The sequence below is a fragment of the Carettochelys insculpta genome, chromosome 24 (genome assembly GCF_033958435.1).
Source record: "Carettochelys insculpta isolate YL-2023 chromosome 24, ASM3395843v1, whole genome shotgun sequence".
NCBI lineage: Eukaryota > Metazoa > Chordata > Testudines > Carettochelyidae > Carettochelys > Carettochelys insculpta.
Window position 1 is genome coordinate 10,585,300 of NC_134160.1, and position 16,579 is coordinate 10,601,878.

At 55.9% G+C, this 16,579-nt stretch overlaps 1 protein-coding gene across 1 annotated transcript; it reads left to right on the top strand.

Annotated features, from left to right (window-relative positions):
- The first annotated feature begins 305 nt into the window (after positions 1 to 305).
- Positions 306 to 14,953, top strand: LOC142001126 (trophoblast glycoprotein-like). The gene is made up of 2 exons (XM_074976062.1): positions 306 to 649; positions 13,908 to 14,953. The coding sequence occupies exons 1-2, from the start codon at positions 306 to 308 to the stop codon at positions 14,743 to 14,745; spliced, it is 1,182 nt and encodes a 393-aa protein (XP_074832163.1). The 3' UTR covers positions 14,746 to 14,953.
- The last annotated feature ends 1,626 nt before the right edge of the window (positions 14,954 to 16,579 follow it).

The following is a 16,579-nucleotide window of genomic DNA, read 5'->3' on the forward strand; positions in this document are numbered from 1 at the left end:
GAAACGCTGGGGAGGAAGGGGCGGGGTGCGCGGCGGACGGGCGGGAGCTGGGCTGCAGGGGGCACCGGGGCTAGCGGCCCCTGGCGGGCGCAAGGAGGCAGAAGGCAGGTGGAGGGGGACCCCGAGGAGAGGGGAGGGGAGAGAGCAAAGGGGGTGCATCGGGGCGCTGTTTAAGTGGCCGCGGGCCAGTGCCCAGGTCGGGGTGCCAGGCTGACGTGCCCCTATGGGGGTGCCCAGACCCTGGGCAGAGCCGGCTCTCCATCGCTGTTAGCAGCTCCTGGGGTGCATTGCTTTGGTCTAGCATCATGCCAGACTCTGCTGACCCTCTTCCTCTGCAGGCGGAAGCTGAGCCTGGCGTATTGGAAATGTCCCTCCAGGAGCTGCCCCCGGCCAGTCTGGGCTCCTGGGGGCTCCTGCTCCTGAGTCTTCTCCTGGCCCCGCTCGCCAGCCAAGCCTGCCCGGTCCCCTGCGAGTGTTCGGAACCTGCCCAGACTGTCAAGTGCGTCCTGAAGGAGCTGAGCTCTGTTCCGGCTGAGATCCCCCAGTACACCCGCAACCTCTTCATCACCGGCAACCAGATCGCTCGCATCAGCAGCCAGGACTTCCAGGGGCTGCCCAACCTGGTCACCCTCTCCCTGGCCAGTAACAGGTAATGCCCCAACTGGCCGGGAGGCTGGGGTGGGTTTCAGAGATGATGCTTGGGATGGAGAATGATTCTCTCTCCTCCCTACGGGGAAATACACTTTTCTACACTGCACACCACTGACCTGTGGAACTCACTGCCACATGATGCTTCTGTGGCCAAAAGCTGAGCAGCAGTCCAGAAAGGGTGAGATGCTTATAATCAGTAATGAACATCCCCATAGCCATCTTGTGTAGGGATTCACCAGTTTATTTCAGAAGGGATCTAACGCTCACGCTTCAGGGCACCGCTCAGCTGCACACTGGTGAGGGTTAGGAAGAAGCTTCCCCTGTGGGTGTGGTGTTCCGGGTTGACCATTGTGTGGCTTCTCACGCCTGCTCTGAAGCATCACTCAGAGACGGCACAGACTGAGCCTGGATCTAGCACAGTAATGTCAGTGCCTGCAACCCATTTGCAGATGGCCATAGCCATGGCCATCACTTCCTGGCCCCATACACCCCTGCTAGCACTTGTTTATACAGTAAAAACATGTGTGCGCCTGCGTACACTCCCACCCAGCATCCATGTGCCTCCACTGGGAAATTTGCATGTGCCTTAGAGTTCTCTCTGGTTCCGCTGCAGTCAGAGCCCTTTGGTCTCTTGCATTAACCCAGGGAACTGACTGCTGAGCGTCTGGACCGGATGGAGAGAAACTGTTCTCAGTGGTGACAGATGGCAGAACAAGGAGCAATGGTCTGAAGTTACAGAGGGAGAGGAGTAGGTTGGATATTGGGAAAAACTACTTCCCCAGGAGGGAGGTGAAGCACTGGAATGTGTTGCCTAGAGAGGTGGTGGTCTAGCGCTAGACGTTTTTAAGTCCCAGCTCGACAAGGTCCTGGCTGGGACGTCTTTGTTGGGGTTGGTCCTGCTTTGGGCAAGGGGCTGGACTAGGTGGCCTCCTGAGGTCCCTTCCAGCCCTGGGATTCTATGAATAGAGAATCAATTGCGCATTACAAAGACACCTTCTCCGCCTTTGATATCTGTAGCCATCCCAGCCAAGCCACTTAATAGACTCTCCCAGTATTTTTCGCCCCCTTCTGTACTGTGTAGCCAATCTGTCAATTTTCATTTTTTGTTTGTGTCTCTCCCCAGCCCAAGTGTGACTTCCCCCAGCCCCTCCAGCTCTCGAGTGTGAGGTTTAAGCTGGGGGAGTGGAGGGGAGAGCAGTTTGGGGGTTTTTTCCCCCACCACAACTCAGATCAACTATAATGATAAAATAATAATTAACTGCAATAAACATCCTCATCATCACCATCAATAACCGTGGGCTCAGCACCCGTTGGTGTCTGATGCCTCTCTCACTATTTCCTTCCATATTTCCCTGTCCAGTGCAGAGCAGCTTAGTTTCTGTAGACTAGCTCCGCACCAATCTACTATATCATCTATCCATGCTCTGTGGGGTCTGCCTCTCCTATTCGAACCCTCCATTATGCCAAATACCAGTGTCTTGATTTTTCATTCGTCGTTCATTCTGCAAATATGTCCAAATACTTGTAGCTCCGTTTTATAACCTTTGGCAGCAGGTTCTCTTTTGGTTGTATCTTCCTATATAATTCCTCATTGGTGACCTTCTGCATCCATCCTATTCTCAGAATCTTTCTATAACAACTCCTTTCGAACGCCTGGTGTTATTTTATTATTATGAAGGTATTTTCCCTTTTTCTACGAAATAATTACTATGAATATACGAACATGAGGGAGTGCGATTTTATATTCTTGCCTCAGGCACAAAATCAGGTAGTTACGGCTCTGCTTCCCCACCTGCCCCCTGTGTTTGAATTGCGTTGGGTCACCAAATCTTCCTGAATTGTCAGAATGGCTCTTCCCCTGGAAAAGGTTGGGAACTGCTGGCCTAGGCAATCAGCTTCCATCCATGCGTGGAATAAATTTTGTTGTGTGCATTGAGGGCATGTGTGGATGTGCACCACCAGTAGAAGTACATGGTGCGAGCTGTGAACGCTCTGCTAATCAGCTAGGCAGCATCTGAGCCCCTCCTGGGTGGTGGCCCAAACTCTCAGCTTACAAGGAGCTCTGATTTTAGGACAAACAGAGAAGCAATGTTGAGAAATCTTTCCTTTGGTTTTGCTAGGTGCAGGAAGGCAATACAGTAAAGTATCTGAGAAGCAGGCTGACAAACAGTGGTGGGCAAAACTTTTCTGGGGGGGCTTGGGGAGATCCATGGGGTATGCATGGGAAGCCTGAGTCCCACCTGCGAGGACTGATGAGCTCAGTGAAGCTGGAACCGGCTGAATTAAATCTGAACTTGTCCTCACCAGAGTGTGGTGGGAGCTCTTGGCATTGGTGTGCAAAGGGCAGCCTGGGGGTGCTGCTTTTTAGTGAGCCCTGGCTCGGCACCGGGATGGATTGAAAGGCAGATCATTGGCTCAGCCCTGCTAGGAATAAGTTGGCTTCTGAAGGGTGCGGTGCTGCCCTAGTGTGGCTTTCCTGCAGGCCTCCACCAGAAAACCTTCTCAGGAAAGTGACTAAATCCAAACATGGAGGAGTGGCCTTCAAACAGTTCTACTGGGAGCTTGGGTTTCTTGTAGCCCGTTCTTCCCCAAGTGCGGGATCCAGGTCAGGATTTGGGGAAACCGCTTGTGGTGACTAGCAGCACAATCTGTTAGTCCAGGAGCCAGAGGTAAGCCCAGGACTGTCTGTGCCCAGCAGCCTCACTAAAGAATCCTCTTTCTATCTGTTAACAACTAAGTCCTCTCTCTGCCATGCTTTGAGGAAAGAAGCAAACTCTAACCGAAGCAGGTAGAAATTTCCTCTGTGAGCGGGTTAGTCTAGACCAGAGGTGGGAAAAGTACCCAAAAAGTTCCTTGAGTAAAAATGCAGCTGGTTTCACTTCTGGGTACTTGAGTACGATCTAGATGTCACGTGTGTACTTTTACTCAAGTAGTTTTCCAGGCGGACATGGGTAACTTGTACTTAAGTATACCCCCCGACAGCTGCACTTTTACTCAAGTAACTTTTTGGATACTTTTTCCACCTCTGGTCTAGAACGGTAGCGCCTTTGCCCGAGGTAGCTGGTGCCGGCTGCTGTCAGAGACAGCGTACTGGAGTGGCTGGACTGTGGATCTGATTCTGTCTGTCATTCCTAATGCTCTGTACCATGGGAAAGAACAAGAAGTCCTGTGGCACCTGATAGACTAACAGATATTTCGGAGCATAAGCCTTTGTGGGCAAAGACCTGCTTCGTCAGATGCATCTTATGCTCCAAAATATTTGTTGCTCTGTGAGGTGCCACAGGACTTCTTGTTTTTGAAGATACAGACTAACACGGCTACCTCTCTCATACTTGTACCATGAGAGACACTGCAAGTACTTTGCTGGGTCACTTGAGACTCAGGTGTGTCTGTCAGGTCCGGTCCTTAGTGCTGGTTTCTCCGTGTGCTGTGAACATTTGTAGCTGGTGTTTACGAAGAGGCTGATTGAGTTGTCTCAGCTATGCCACTGGGGGTCTCTCTGGTGGACTTTAAATAGTGCTGGGCTCTGCTCGCATGCTGTGACTTGGCCATCTGTGCCAGAGAGCTCATGGATCAAGGTGGGTGGTGTCTGTAGCAGATGGATAAAAGGAGTGAAAATCAGTTACGTTCACTCCCTAGAACAGAGTTTCCCGATTTTAGCAGGCCACAGAACCCTTCTAAACTCGAAAGAATTTTGCAGAACCACTAGTCACCGCCTTTATATGGAGCTGAAAAAGGAGACCAAAATAAGTAAGGCTAATCCTAAACAAATGTTAAACAAAGTCATGAGATCAGCATTTGGTTTAATTGGGCATATTTAAATAAAAAGTCCTGTTTAATGCGTACAAAAGATTCAGTCACCCACGTGACCCACACTCCCTGAGAGTGAGTACGGGCATTTGCCGTGGTATATAACAGGCGAACGCACCACGGACTGACTGCGCGCGTGGTGCTGAGCAGTAACATCATGGTCCCCACCCTCTGACTAAGCTGGCATTACACAGGGCCCCTTATCCTGGCAAACACAAATGAAAATGGTTCTTGATGAAATTTAACAAATGCTTAAATATTAAGTGTTTCTTTTTTAAAATGGTAAATGTTTTAAAAATCATGAAATCGTGGTATTTTCTTGCAGAACTTTATTTTCACTTTATTTTCTGGGGGATCCCCTGTGGGAAACAGTGGCCTGGAGTGTGAGAAGTGAATGTGGCAATGCACTGACAGCCCTGGAGACCTTGACTTAGCTCTGTGCAGGCGGCAGCAGTAACTCAGCGACTCTGTCAGCCCCAGTCCGATGAAAGGGTGTTCAGATTGCCTGGGGTCCTTGTCCATCCTAACAGCCATTTGGACCCGTGGTCTTGTGAAGGAATTGGGATGAGACCCACTGACTTGTGCCATGCAGGCACCTGAATGCTCTCAGACCAAGCTCGGCTGGATTTGAACAAGCATCCTAGGCTGGAAGGCTCCTTGGGGTATTACTGGATCCCTGAACCTTGGTAGGAAAGGCTGAAAAAAGGTGGGCAATCAGGCACTGCCAGAGTGGGTCAGACTGTGGTCCTCCTAAGCCAGTCTCTTATCCACCAGCAGTTCAGGGGAACCTGCTGGTAACTATCAGAACCACAAGTACAAAGGTCAATTTCTCCCCTCATCAGACCTCACTCAGGTCTTCCACACACAGCCACCTCCACCAGCCACATTCCAACGCCCCATTCCCTACGGGGTCCCACTAGGCACAGGGCTCGCCGTGATGACATGAGAGCGGGGAAGGAGGAGGCTTTCGTGGGTGCTTTACCTCTCATGGCACCTGCCAAATCACTGTCTGGCAGGACCAGCCTCTCACCAGTGCCGTGTTCCTCTCCTGGACGGCAGAACTATTCTGAGAGCTGTAGCCCACTTCTGCACCTCCACCACCTCCTGTGCATTGTAAGTGCCGGTCACTGGAACCCTGCAGCCCAGCTGGGTGAAAACACACCCGCCAGGCCTTTCCAGAACAGGCAGGTTTTGGAAGCGCTTAAGGCTGTTTGGTTTGGTTTAGGAAACTCCTCCTGCATGGAGGATGAGGGATCACAGAGCCTTTCTCCAGAGGCCCAGGCAGTAGTTGCACTTCAGAAGCCTGGCTCGTAGCGCTCCAAGGCCCCTGGCTTTTTTGCAGACATTTCTGACCTAGTGGTTACAAGGGTGTTGGGTAAGGCTGGCAGGGTTTTGGGGAGCCCATGGGTGCAGCTTTCCCCAGTTCTCAGGGGTTCAGTGGCGAAGGGTTCTCGTAATCCTGTGTAGGATGCACCCGGCTCTGGGTTTTCAGGGGAGGGGGCTCACATCCTCAGGCGAGGCCTAACTGCAGTTTTACAGGACTGTGATTCTGATCATGAGCTACTGGAGGATGCTGGGTGAGGCATCGGTATATGGGAAGGAAAGGGGCCAATGAACAAAGACCTTCCATCCCAACAGCTGTGGCTGGTTGAGGAGAGAGGACAGGAAAACCCATCCTTGTGTTCCTGATGTAAAGACCGTCCTGGGCTCTGCCTAGTGGGGGTGACCACTGATGGTGCCTAGGAATGCTGCCCACCTCCGCCCCATGCTGCTTTTTCTGCCTGTCCCAGTTGTTCAGCCAGCCCCTCAGCTGAATTCCCGTGTTCTCATGGGCTAGGACAAGGGGTGGGAGCAGCTGGGAGAGCCACCTACAGGGAACGAAGGTGAGAAGCGATGGAGAATTTCTGCAATGTCTCTTCCTGGGTTCCTTCATCCTTCTGGGCTGATCACTCGGTAGGGCAGTTTATTCAGCTGAACCTGTTCACTGGAGCATGGGAGGATGTCCGGGAAGTGGCTCTGTTCTCCTGCTGGCGCTAGACACAGGCCATTCACCATTACCCACTGTGCTCCGGGGAAGACATCCTGCTTGGCCAGCTATAGCTGTCCTGTATGGGAACTGTATCAGGGTCCCACTGATCAAAGACCTGTTCTAGCACCTGCAGTTGTGCTGAAGGTCTGGAGCTGGCCTGGTGTGGCACTTATTCCTGGCCCTTCTCCGGGGATCCCCACATCCAGCTCTGCTGGGACACGTCTCTCCTGACCTATGAGAACAACAAGAAGTCCTGTGGCACCCTATAGACTAACAGATATTTAAGCTTTCGTGGGCAAAAGAAGTAACTCATCAGAAGCAGGACTTTGCCCAAGAAAGCTTTGCTCCCAAATATCTGTTAATCTATCAGGTGCCACAGGACTTCTTGTTGTTCTCGAAGATACAGACTAACACGGCTCCCTCTCTGATACTCCTGACCTAGTTCAGTCGTGGGTAGAGACTTTTTGTGATATGAATTCAATACTCTGGGGACTGAGCTGAGTCCCTCAAACTCATGTCACTTGTGTCCTCGGTAACTTTTCCAAGCCGGCCGTCAGGGAAGCAAAGCCCGTGGGTTAGACCCTGACCCTGTCAGCCTTTTGTGCGGGGGCCTTTTTAAAAGCTCCCCTCAGTGCCCACTGCCAGATCAGGCGCAAGAGGGCTGTGCGTGGCAGTGTTGAGCCGGGAGAGGAAGCCGTCGTTGTGACTTGGGGGCCGACAGCTGGCCTGATTACATGCCCATCTCTGTGAGGCTCTGGTCGGCCGTGTGTGACTGGTGCCTGGTCCCCATGTTCGTGTCACTCCCACCCGCTCGGTTCCATCGGATCGGTGCTTCTCCAGAGAAGCGCTGCTGTTGCCCTGGCAACTAGCTTACAGGAGATGCAGCTGGGAAACAGACTCTGGCGGGGCTGGTCTGGTGGGAACCTCTCTCTGACAGCTGTAACCTGCCAGGGGGCTGGTCCGTACCACCCCCTGGACGTTGGCGCCTGGGCTTTGATTGGGCGTGACGGGCTTTGGGGAGAGGCAGCGAGCGAGCCTGGATCTCTACTCCTCAGCCAGCCGGCGTTGCCAAGCCCAGGCTGTTCAGTGGCCTCTGCAGCCTGAGTCTGAGTGATTCTGTCTTAGCGGGCGAGGGGCCACATCACCGAACTGCCTCCCATTAGCACCTACTGGCCCCGTTGTTGGGCACTTCAGCCCAGGGGCACAAGGCTGGCAGGGGCCGGGGTCGGTGGCTCTGCTCCCCTCCCACTGGAGCGCCCTCTGGCTCAGACCCAGGTGCACTGGCAGTCCTGTCCCTGCGCCGGCTGCTCTCTGGATAGAGCACCTCAGTCCCCTGCACCTGGCACCAGCGTGTGATCCTGAGCAGCTCTGCACCAGCGCAGGACAGAGGAGGAGCAAGTGGCTGATGTCTCAGCAGTGGACGCCTCCGGTCCAGCTGTAGCTCAGCTGTCAAGCAACTTGCAGCAGTCCCTGGTCTACTTGGGGGGCAAACCTGGGGTGCGTTCGTTCACATAGAGGCAGCTGGGGGGTTGGCTTCCATAGTCACCAGGGCCCCTGCTCCCCACCACCAGCGTGATGGTTGGAGAAAGCCCCTTCAAATAAAGCAGGCTGGGTCTGTTGTCTGCCCCTGTCCCGCCTCCTGGTGGGGGAAGATCCCAAGGACTGGGAATATATTACTTTCCTCTGTGTCTGTATTGATTCAGCGTGAGGCACTCTGCAGTCCCCAGCATGGAGCTGGGAATGCTGAGCCACGCTCCAGGGCTCTGTAGTTAGGATCACAGAATCACAGGGTGAGAAGGTTCTGCAGGGGGCTGAGAGGCAGGATTTGTCATGTCTAAGCCATCCAAGACAGGCGGCTACCCTCTGTGGGGGTGACAGCCTGGCTGGGCCCTGGGCAGGGTGAGGGGGCAGCTCTGCACTCCTGGAAGGGTCAGGACCTCGGGCAGCTGGGGTGGGGCTGGGAGTGTGCCCCCTCCCTACCCTGGCTAGCCCTTTGCACTGCCCGGAGCGTATTGTGGGGATTTAAAAGGCTCCAGCCACCAGCATTGCCACAGTAGCAGTGGAGGTGGCTGGGAGCCTCGGGCTGTTTTGATCTGATGGGCCCCAGAGCAGCTGCCCTCTTCCCCCTGCCCGGCCCCTGTTGGTGGGGCTGGCTACCCTGGGTAAGCGTCAGCCATTCAAGGCACTGAGGCTGAAGTTTCCAGAAGTGGCTGCTCCTTTCGGGTTTACTCCCCACGTCTCTCCGAGGACAGCGGTGACGGGCAGATGGTCCATCCAGCTTCGGGCGGGTCGAGAGGGGTGACGCCCCCATGTGTGCAGAGCTCCCTGATGGCGCTAGAAGCCCAGCGGCTGCTGGTAGCAGAGAGGCCGTTGAGTCGCCAGCAGCGTTCCAGCCCAGGGGCTCTCAGCAGGAGAACCCGGCGGGGCTGGAGACAGAGGGGGCGAGCGAGAGTGTTCCCGTGACCAAGGCGTCGTGTGTGCGCAGTGGTTGATATGGTCTGGTGGCTCGCCCGTCGCACACGCCTTGGGAAAAGGCGATTGACTCCTGGGAAGAAGTATCTGCGTCCTGCTCCTGGACTGTGATCTGCAGCCCAGTGAGGTGAGTGAAAAGACTCCTGCTGATGCTGTTGGGTTAGGATCAGACCCCCACGTTGTGATCCTCTGTGGCATGTCCCGGGTCTCCAGTGTGTCTCTGCAGCCCCTGGCACTGGGGGTCTCTGGTTCTGGCTGGAGCCTTTGTGCACCACTGCATCATTAAACAAAATAAGTGCCACAATCTCAAATGCACGGCGGAGTCAGGAAACAGAACTTCCTTTGTAGGTTCTGTGCTCCATTTATCTACCAAAGAAGTTAACACCAGCCCCCAGCCCTGCGTGGGGACTTGGTTTCTCTGCTGTGTGCAGCCAGGGAGGAGGAGCAGGGTGCAAAAGGACTGGAGACCCTCACCGGCGTTGGTCTGATGCTTAAGCACGGGCCAGCCCGAGTAATCCTCGCTGTGGGATGTCCAAGGCCAGGCAGTGAGCCAGTGGGGGAGGTGGGAGTGGAATCCTTTTTACTGGAGAATGTGAGGCTGCAGCTTTCTCCTGGAATGTTTCTTCTAAGTGGCCTAATGTCTGGGCAGAAACCTGCTGGAGCTGCTTCTTCCTACGTGGACCTGCAGATGCTCCCACAGTGGCTGAAAAACATGACAAAGGGGCTAAGGCAGGGGTCGGCAAGCCCAGCACCTGTGCCACCCTTGGCTCTGGCCCTGCCCTTCTCCCCCATGAAGCATTGGAGGGGGCAGGGCCACAGAGCCAATGGCAGAGCCCTGCCATGGGCCAGAGCTGGGGCCCCTGCCGGAGTGTGGGGCCCAGGGCTGGGGCTGGAGCCCTGCTGTGGAGTCCCCGCCGTGGCATAGGGCTGAAGCCATAGCCAAAGCCGAAGCCAGAGCGTGGGGCCAGCCTGGAGTGCTGGGCCCCTGCCAAGGAGTCCCTGCACCTCCACAGCACAGGGCTGGAGTCCCCAGCCAGGGCCCCCACTGGGGCTGAAGTGCAGAGTCCCTGCCACAGCATCCCTGTTGTGGCATGGGGCTAGGCTGGGAGCCCACAGGGCCGGGCCCACACCAGGGCATGGGCCCTGGCCCAGAGGACAGGGCCCCCGCCGGAACATGGGTCCATATTCTCAGGAGCACAGGACCCATCCGGAACAAGGGGCCGTATTCCCAGGAGCACAGGACCCATCCGGAACAAGGGGCCGTATTCCCAGGAGCACAGGACCCATCCGGAACATGGGGCCTTATTCCCAGGAGCGCGGGGCCCAGCTGGAACAAGGGGCCGTATTCCCAGGAGCATGGGGCTGAGCCAGAACACGGGCCGTATTGCCAGGGGCGCGGGGCCCAGACAGAACATGGGGCCATATTCCCAGGAGCACGGGGCCCAGCCAGAACACGGGACCGTATTCCCAGGAGCGCAGGGCCCAGCCAGAACACGGGACCGTATTCCCAGGAGCGCGGGGCCCAGCTGGAACATGGAGCCATATTCCCAGGAGTGCCAGGCCCAGCCAGAACATGGGTCCGTATTCCCAGGAGCAAGGGGCCCAGCCAGACTTTTAAAAAGTATCACCGGCACTCAGACTGCACACAGAGGGTCAAACTTCAGCTCTCCGCCTCGGAAAGGTTGTGCCATCGTTACACAGTTTAGTATTCAGAGGGTGGTCAAACCCCGTCCTGGATGAAATGGGGGATCTCTACACTGCCAAGCAGCTGTTTAATTGCAGTCTGGGACCTCTACCTTGCAGGGGCCTAGAACCCAGGCTTCAGCCTGAGCCTGACTGTCTACACCACAGTTAAAGAGCCCCGTAGCCCAAGTCACCGGGCATTGCCCAGCTGCAGCTATCTAATGGCAGCGTAGCTGCACCCTCCTGTGCGTCTTGCTATGGGTTTCAGTCGGAGCTGGCCTGGATCGGGCCCTGATGTCCAGCGTGTAGCTTATCCTTCTGTCCCATCCACTGCACAAGCTGTGGAGCGTCTTGGCTGTTGGGGCGGAGAGGCCCGAACCTGCTGCTGTTGTCCGTGGGAGGAGGAGAGGCACGTACCTCACAGCTCACCTTCCCTCTGCCTTGCGTCTGGGTTCTCTAAAAACAGCTCCTCTTAATAAGGGAAAAGTCACCTTCCGGCCCGGGGGCTCGCAGTGCCTGGCAGACAGCAGGCAGGTCGCGCTCCCAAGGGGCTGAAAACAGGCTCTTCACCCCTCCAAAATCCACGTGCTGCTGGGAAACACCCCAAACTATTCTTCTGCCACCCCCGGAATGGGTCGGACTCAGACCTTACAGTGAGGTCCCGCAGGGGGAAGTCAGTGGAGCTAGATGGGGTAAAATCAGCATCGGGTCACTTAATTTCCAAGAGAAGCAGGTTTGACTGCAGGTATCAGGGCAGGGAAGTGTGGGGCTCGGGGTGTGGGCTGGCAGGTGTTGGGGTGAGGGCCTGGGGGGATCAGGGCAGGGGGCTGGGGTGGGCAGGTGTTGGGGGCAGGGAAGCTCAGGGCAGGGGGCTGTGACTGCAGGTGTCGGGCAGGGGAGCAGGTGAGCGCTTAGGTACGTTCAAACACAGATTCTAGGACCGGCATTTCTCACAGCACTGCACAGGGCAGCCCCGTTTCCGAGTGGTCATTTCCAGCCTGTTGCACTGCCAGCTTTGCCCTTGGCCAGTACGGAGCAATCTGCCAGGCCTCAGGCAGGGCTGGAGCCTGGACCATCAGGCCTTGAAAAGGAAATGTTAGTCCTGAGCCTGTCCTGACACCTCTGTGCTCCTCCTGCCTTCCCACCTGGGTCTGAGACCCACGGCTCCTGCTCCCCATTAACAATCCCCGAGCCCCAGGAACGAGGTCTGTTCCCTGTGCCTCGAGAGGCCAGAACCTGGGCCTGACTTTCCAGTAGGCTCCTGATTCACACCCAGCCAAAGGAGAAGAGGAGTGGCCCAGCCCGTCCGTCTTTATGGTCTGGAACCAGCATTGTCCAAGGCACGTCCCACATCCACGTGAAAGATCCCCAGGGGATCAGTACATCCCCAGTGTCACAGGAATGTTACAGGCTTCCAGCCAGCCCCTTTGTGGGGCGAACCAGGCCCTGCCCAAGTTGGGCACTGAGCACCCTCAATGCTCATAGAAGTCAGCGGGAACTGCGGATATTCAGCAGTTTGCAGGATCGGGCCCTTGTTTAGCCCAGCTTTAGGCAGAAATAATTCCTGCTCCAGACCCCTAAGTGGCATTTCCCCGCTGCTTCTGTCTGCTAGGAATAAACAGGGCACAAAAGGGCCTCTGGGCCCTGCCGGGTCCCTTTGTCACTTGTGGGAGGAATGAAGAGGAGGCTCTGGAGTTAATTGCTTTGTGGGAGGTGGCTGACTCCGGCAGCTCCTCCGGGACCTCTTTCCACCCACAGACGTGCAGGTTGGAAAGGAGCAGGCTGCATCTGACAGGGGAATGTGCCTTCGGCAGGTGTGATTACAGTTCGGCTGCTCTTAAAGGCACAGCGGCAGCTTCCAGAGTAGGACCAAGACATTCTGTGGTGGTGTCAGGCCCTCTGACGGTTTGGGTGGGAATTTGAGGGGCGGATAAAGGGCGAATCGCCCGGAAGCTCAGTGATCTAGAAGGACCCAGTGCCCCCGGCCCATTAAATTGCTACTAGAGTGCACTCAGGGCCGCTCCGAGGGACGGGAATGGGCGGGGGGTGCTGTGGCCCAGGTAGTGCTGGGGGCTGGTTGCCCCTAGCCCGACCTCCTCTGCCCGAGGTGTGGTGCAGGCTCCCTCTGCCCATTCAGAACCAGAGAATCCTAGAACACTCCAACGGAAAGGGACCTCAAGAGGTCATCGAGTTCAGCCCCCTGCCCTCACGGTGGGACCACGCGCTGTCCAGACCATCCCTGATAGGTGTCTGTCTAACCCGCTCTTAAATATCTCCAGTGATGGAGATTCCACAGCCTCCCTGGCCAATTTATTCCAGTGTTTAACCAGCCTGACAGGAGGTTTGTCCTAACGTCCGACCTAAACCTCCCTTGCTGCAGTTAAGCCCATTGCTCCTTGTACTAAAGAGCCCAGGGCCCCATTGAGGCTGTTGGCCTGGCTGGGTGCTGTTCGTTCCACATTACTCAAACTGTAAACTCGTTTCCTGTTTTACAAATGGGGAAGCTGAGGCCCAGAGGAGTGACTTGACTTGTCCCAGGCCAGACAGTGAGTCAGTGGCAGTGGTGGGATTGGAACACTTTTTACTGAAGAATCTGCGGGCTGGGCACACACCTGACCTGATTCACAGAAGGTCTCCAGAAGGAGAACCAGTTTGCACATTTCCCAAGATCTACATAGCTGCAGCTGGAATTGTCCCCTTTGAGAGTCAGATGTTCGTGGAGAAAGGAAAAGATGCAAAGGTCCATGTGTGCCCTGGCACACAGGAGTCCTAGCGTTGGTACTCGAGAGCACGATGGCTCCTCTTAGGGGAGAGACCGCCAGATTGTCTCTCGGCCTTCTACCCAATGGTTGGAAGAGCGTCAAAAGGCCATGTCCTCTGGGCCCAGCGCTCTGGTTAAATGCAAAGGGATTGTTAGTGCAGGTGAGCGGTGCTGTTTGCCTTCCCTACAGGCTGAAACCCTCCATTTCCCACAGCAGAGCAACATGGGTCTCAGCCCCACAACCCTCCTTCCTGTTGCTTCACCAGCTTGATGGAGCAGGGGAACGCCCCTAGAGGTGCAAAAAGAGTCCATGCCCCATTCACACCTAGCAAGTGGACTGAGACCCAGCAAACTCACTGCATACAGACATTGACTGGTCATTGGGAGGTAATGGCTGTACAGCTGGGTGAGAAGGGTGACCTAGAAAAGGCCCCCGTCTCTTTCTGTTGGGTCTATTGGGATAGTCGTCATGAGTGTGATCCTTTCTCTCTTCCACCCTAGGATCAGCACTGTGGAGTCGCAAACCTTCTCTGCTCTCCCCAGCCTGCGTTACCTGGACTTGAGCAATAACCGGTTGGCCACCATCCACCCCAATGCTTTCAACTCCAGGAACAACTCCATCTGGGAGCTGAACCTGAGCCACACACTCTACAACTCCTCTACCATCAGGCCCGTGGCAGCTGCTATAGCCCAGGGCGGCTTTCGGAACCTCTCCAGACTGGTCCTGGCCAACAATGAGCTCCTTTACCTGCCGCTGGGCATGTTCTCCAGCCTCTCCAGCCTCAGGCACCTGGACTTGAGGAACAACTCCCTGGTGGACATCAAGAACGCCACCTTTGTGGGCCTCAACCTTGAGTACCTGGACTTGACCATGAATGCCCTCAAGACCCTGCGGCTCGAGGCGCTGGCTGAACTGGGGAGGCAGCTGCACCTCCGCCTTTTCCTGAGGGACAATCCTTTCACGTGCGACTGCGACATTGAGGACCTGGTGAGCTGGCTGAATCAGAGCCACCAGGTGGCCGATGTGGAGAAGCTGGCCTGTGTCTTCCCCCGAGACCTCCAGAACACATCTCTGATGGACCTAGCCGGGGTAGAGCTGGGATGCCACTCCAGTCAGCACAGCAAGAACACTCTGCAGACCTCCTACGTCTTCCTGGGCATCGTTCTGGGCATCATCGGCATGGTCTTCCTCTTCGTGCTCTACCTGAACCGCAGGGGCATCAAGATGTGGGTGAACAGCACACGGGATGCCTGCCGCAACTTCATGGAGGAATATCACTATCGCTACGAGATTGATTCCGACCCCCGTGTCACCCAGGTCTCCACCTTGGACATATGACCGTGTTGCTCTCAGGAGCTGATGTATGGCTTTCTGGGTGGCTTTGTGAGCTTCCTGGGGCGGCCTGGCGCTGCCCGTCTCCAGAACCAGCTCATCTGTTTGGTTACGCTCCTTGAAATGGAGCGGGAACTTTTTTATCTTGTTGAAGGGACCTTGCTGGGGGCGGGAGGGCCGCAAGCTCTCCCTGCATGGTCTGTCTCTTGCATGGTCTTATTAGCCCTAGGGAAACCCCTCTGGCAGTGGGACTTGGTGTTGCCCTGATCTCTTTTTGAGCATTATAAAGGGGGCTTCTGCCTCCTGTTGGCTGTAAGCTTCCATCTGGGTGTTTTCGGGGTAGGACACAGGGAGCTCCTGTAGTGGGAGCACAAGAACTGCCCCATGGACCGACCCACTGGCTCTCTTAACCTGGTACCCCCCCAGCCTACTACAGCCTCAATGCAGCCATCTGATATAAAGCAATAATAAACCTTACAGGCATGTGGGAAATTCCCTCCTAGCCCCAGCGGATATCAGTCTATGCCCTGAGCATGTGGCCCAAAAGTGCCGGGAATGGTTAGTCTAGGCTGGCGTTCATCGCTGCCAGAGGAAGGAAGGAACTGTGAAAAGCTCGGGGGCCCCAGGCCAGTGGTGATGGGACAGCAGGATTTCACGAGCCCCCTTGGATGAAAGCCACAGGGGATGGAGATGCAGGCAGCTTTCTGAGATGATGGCTGAATCCTGGGTCCGGCAGCCAATCCCTTCTCTCACAGGTGACCTGCCGGGCTGGGTCGGGGGCGGGATTCCTGCTTAGATAGAAAGTTTGATATGGGGTTCCTTTAAGGGTTTTATTACTGTAAATATTGTAAAGCAGAGGACTGGGCAGGTGGGGGAGGCGGGATTTTATTTTTCTCAGTGCACTGAGCACACACAATAACCGCTGGCAAATCTCTGTCACAGCTTGTAAATGCTAGAGCAGCCTCGCTGCACTCAGGGTCACAAAGCCCAACTGACTTAGGAGCCTAATCACACATTCAGAAGGGATTTAGGCACTCAGGAGTCCTTGTCCGTCGGCCATCGGTGCCCTTGGACTGGTGCGTAACAGGCAGCTTGGTGTGGGGCTGTGAGTGCACCAGTGCCCCCATAGCCTAACAGCTCTGGGGCCGCCCATGCAAAAGACAGCCCCCGAAAATGCTGGGCCTCCCCTCGGCTGTCCCTGTGGGTGTCACAGCACTCGCTGTGAGTCTGCCCGTCGGCGCCGAGCAGTGTGGCAGCTGATCCCCACCCGAGCGGGGAGAACCTGCTTCGCTTTGGGTTTGTTGCCCAGTTGAGGCCAATAAACGATTTCTCAAACTGCCGTGCTGTTGGGGTGAAGGAAGGGCGCAGAGGGGTCCCTTAGCGCCGTGTGACTAGACTGCGCCATGACGTCTGGCCTGGGGCTGGCCTGCCTCGTGGCTGCTTGGCAGGAGCCTCTGTGAGCCCCAGGAGCTCCAGCCATCCTCCATGGTGGCTAGCCTGGCTGTGCTCCCCCTGCACCCAGAGGCTGGGATCTGCCTTTTGCACAGCCTGTTCTTGCTCCTGTGGAAAACCACCAGCCCTAGGCGTGAGCGGGTTGTGGTGGCCCGAGACACGCTGAGAGCACAGCCTGTGAGCGTTTGGCAGGGGCTGCTGCTCTTGGGGGGGCACGGACTGTAGCATTCTATCCTGGTGGACTCCTAGGGAAACTGAGGCACCAACAGCCCGATTCGCCGCTGCCCTGTGCCAAGAGCTTACCGCCGGCGGGGCAAAGAGGAGGGAAAGCTGCCATGTTGCTCTGGAGCTCATGTCTAGGAGAGGGCGATGGTGAACCGGAGCCGCG

What these genes read in the sequence shown, in the direction of transcription:
- LOC142001126 (XM_074976062.1), top strand. Translation starts at nt 306, where the DNA reads ATGCCAGACTCTGCTGACCCTCTTCCTCTGCAGGCGGAAGCTGAGCCT. An exon ending in CTCTCCCTGGCCAGTAACAG is followed by an intron (nt 650 to 13,907) that starts GTAATGCCCCAA and finishes CTTCCACCCTAG; the next exon opens with GATCAGCACTGTGGAGTCGC.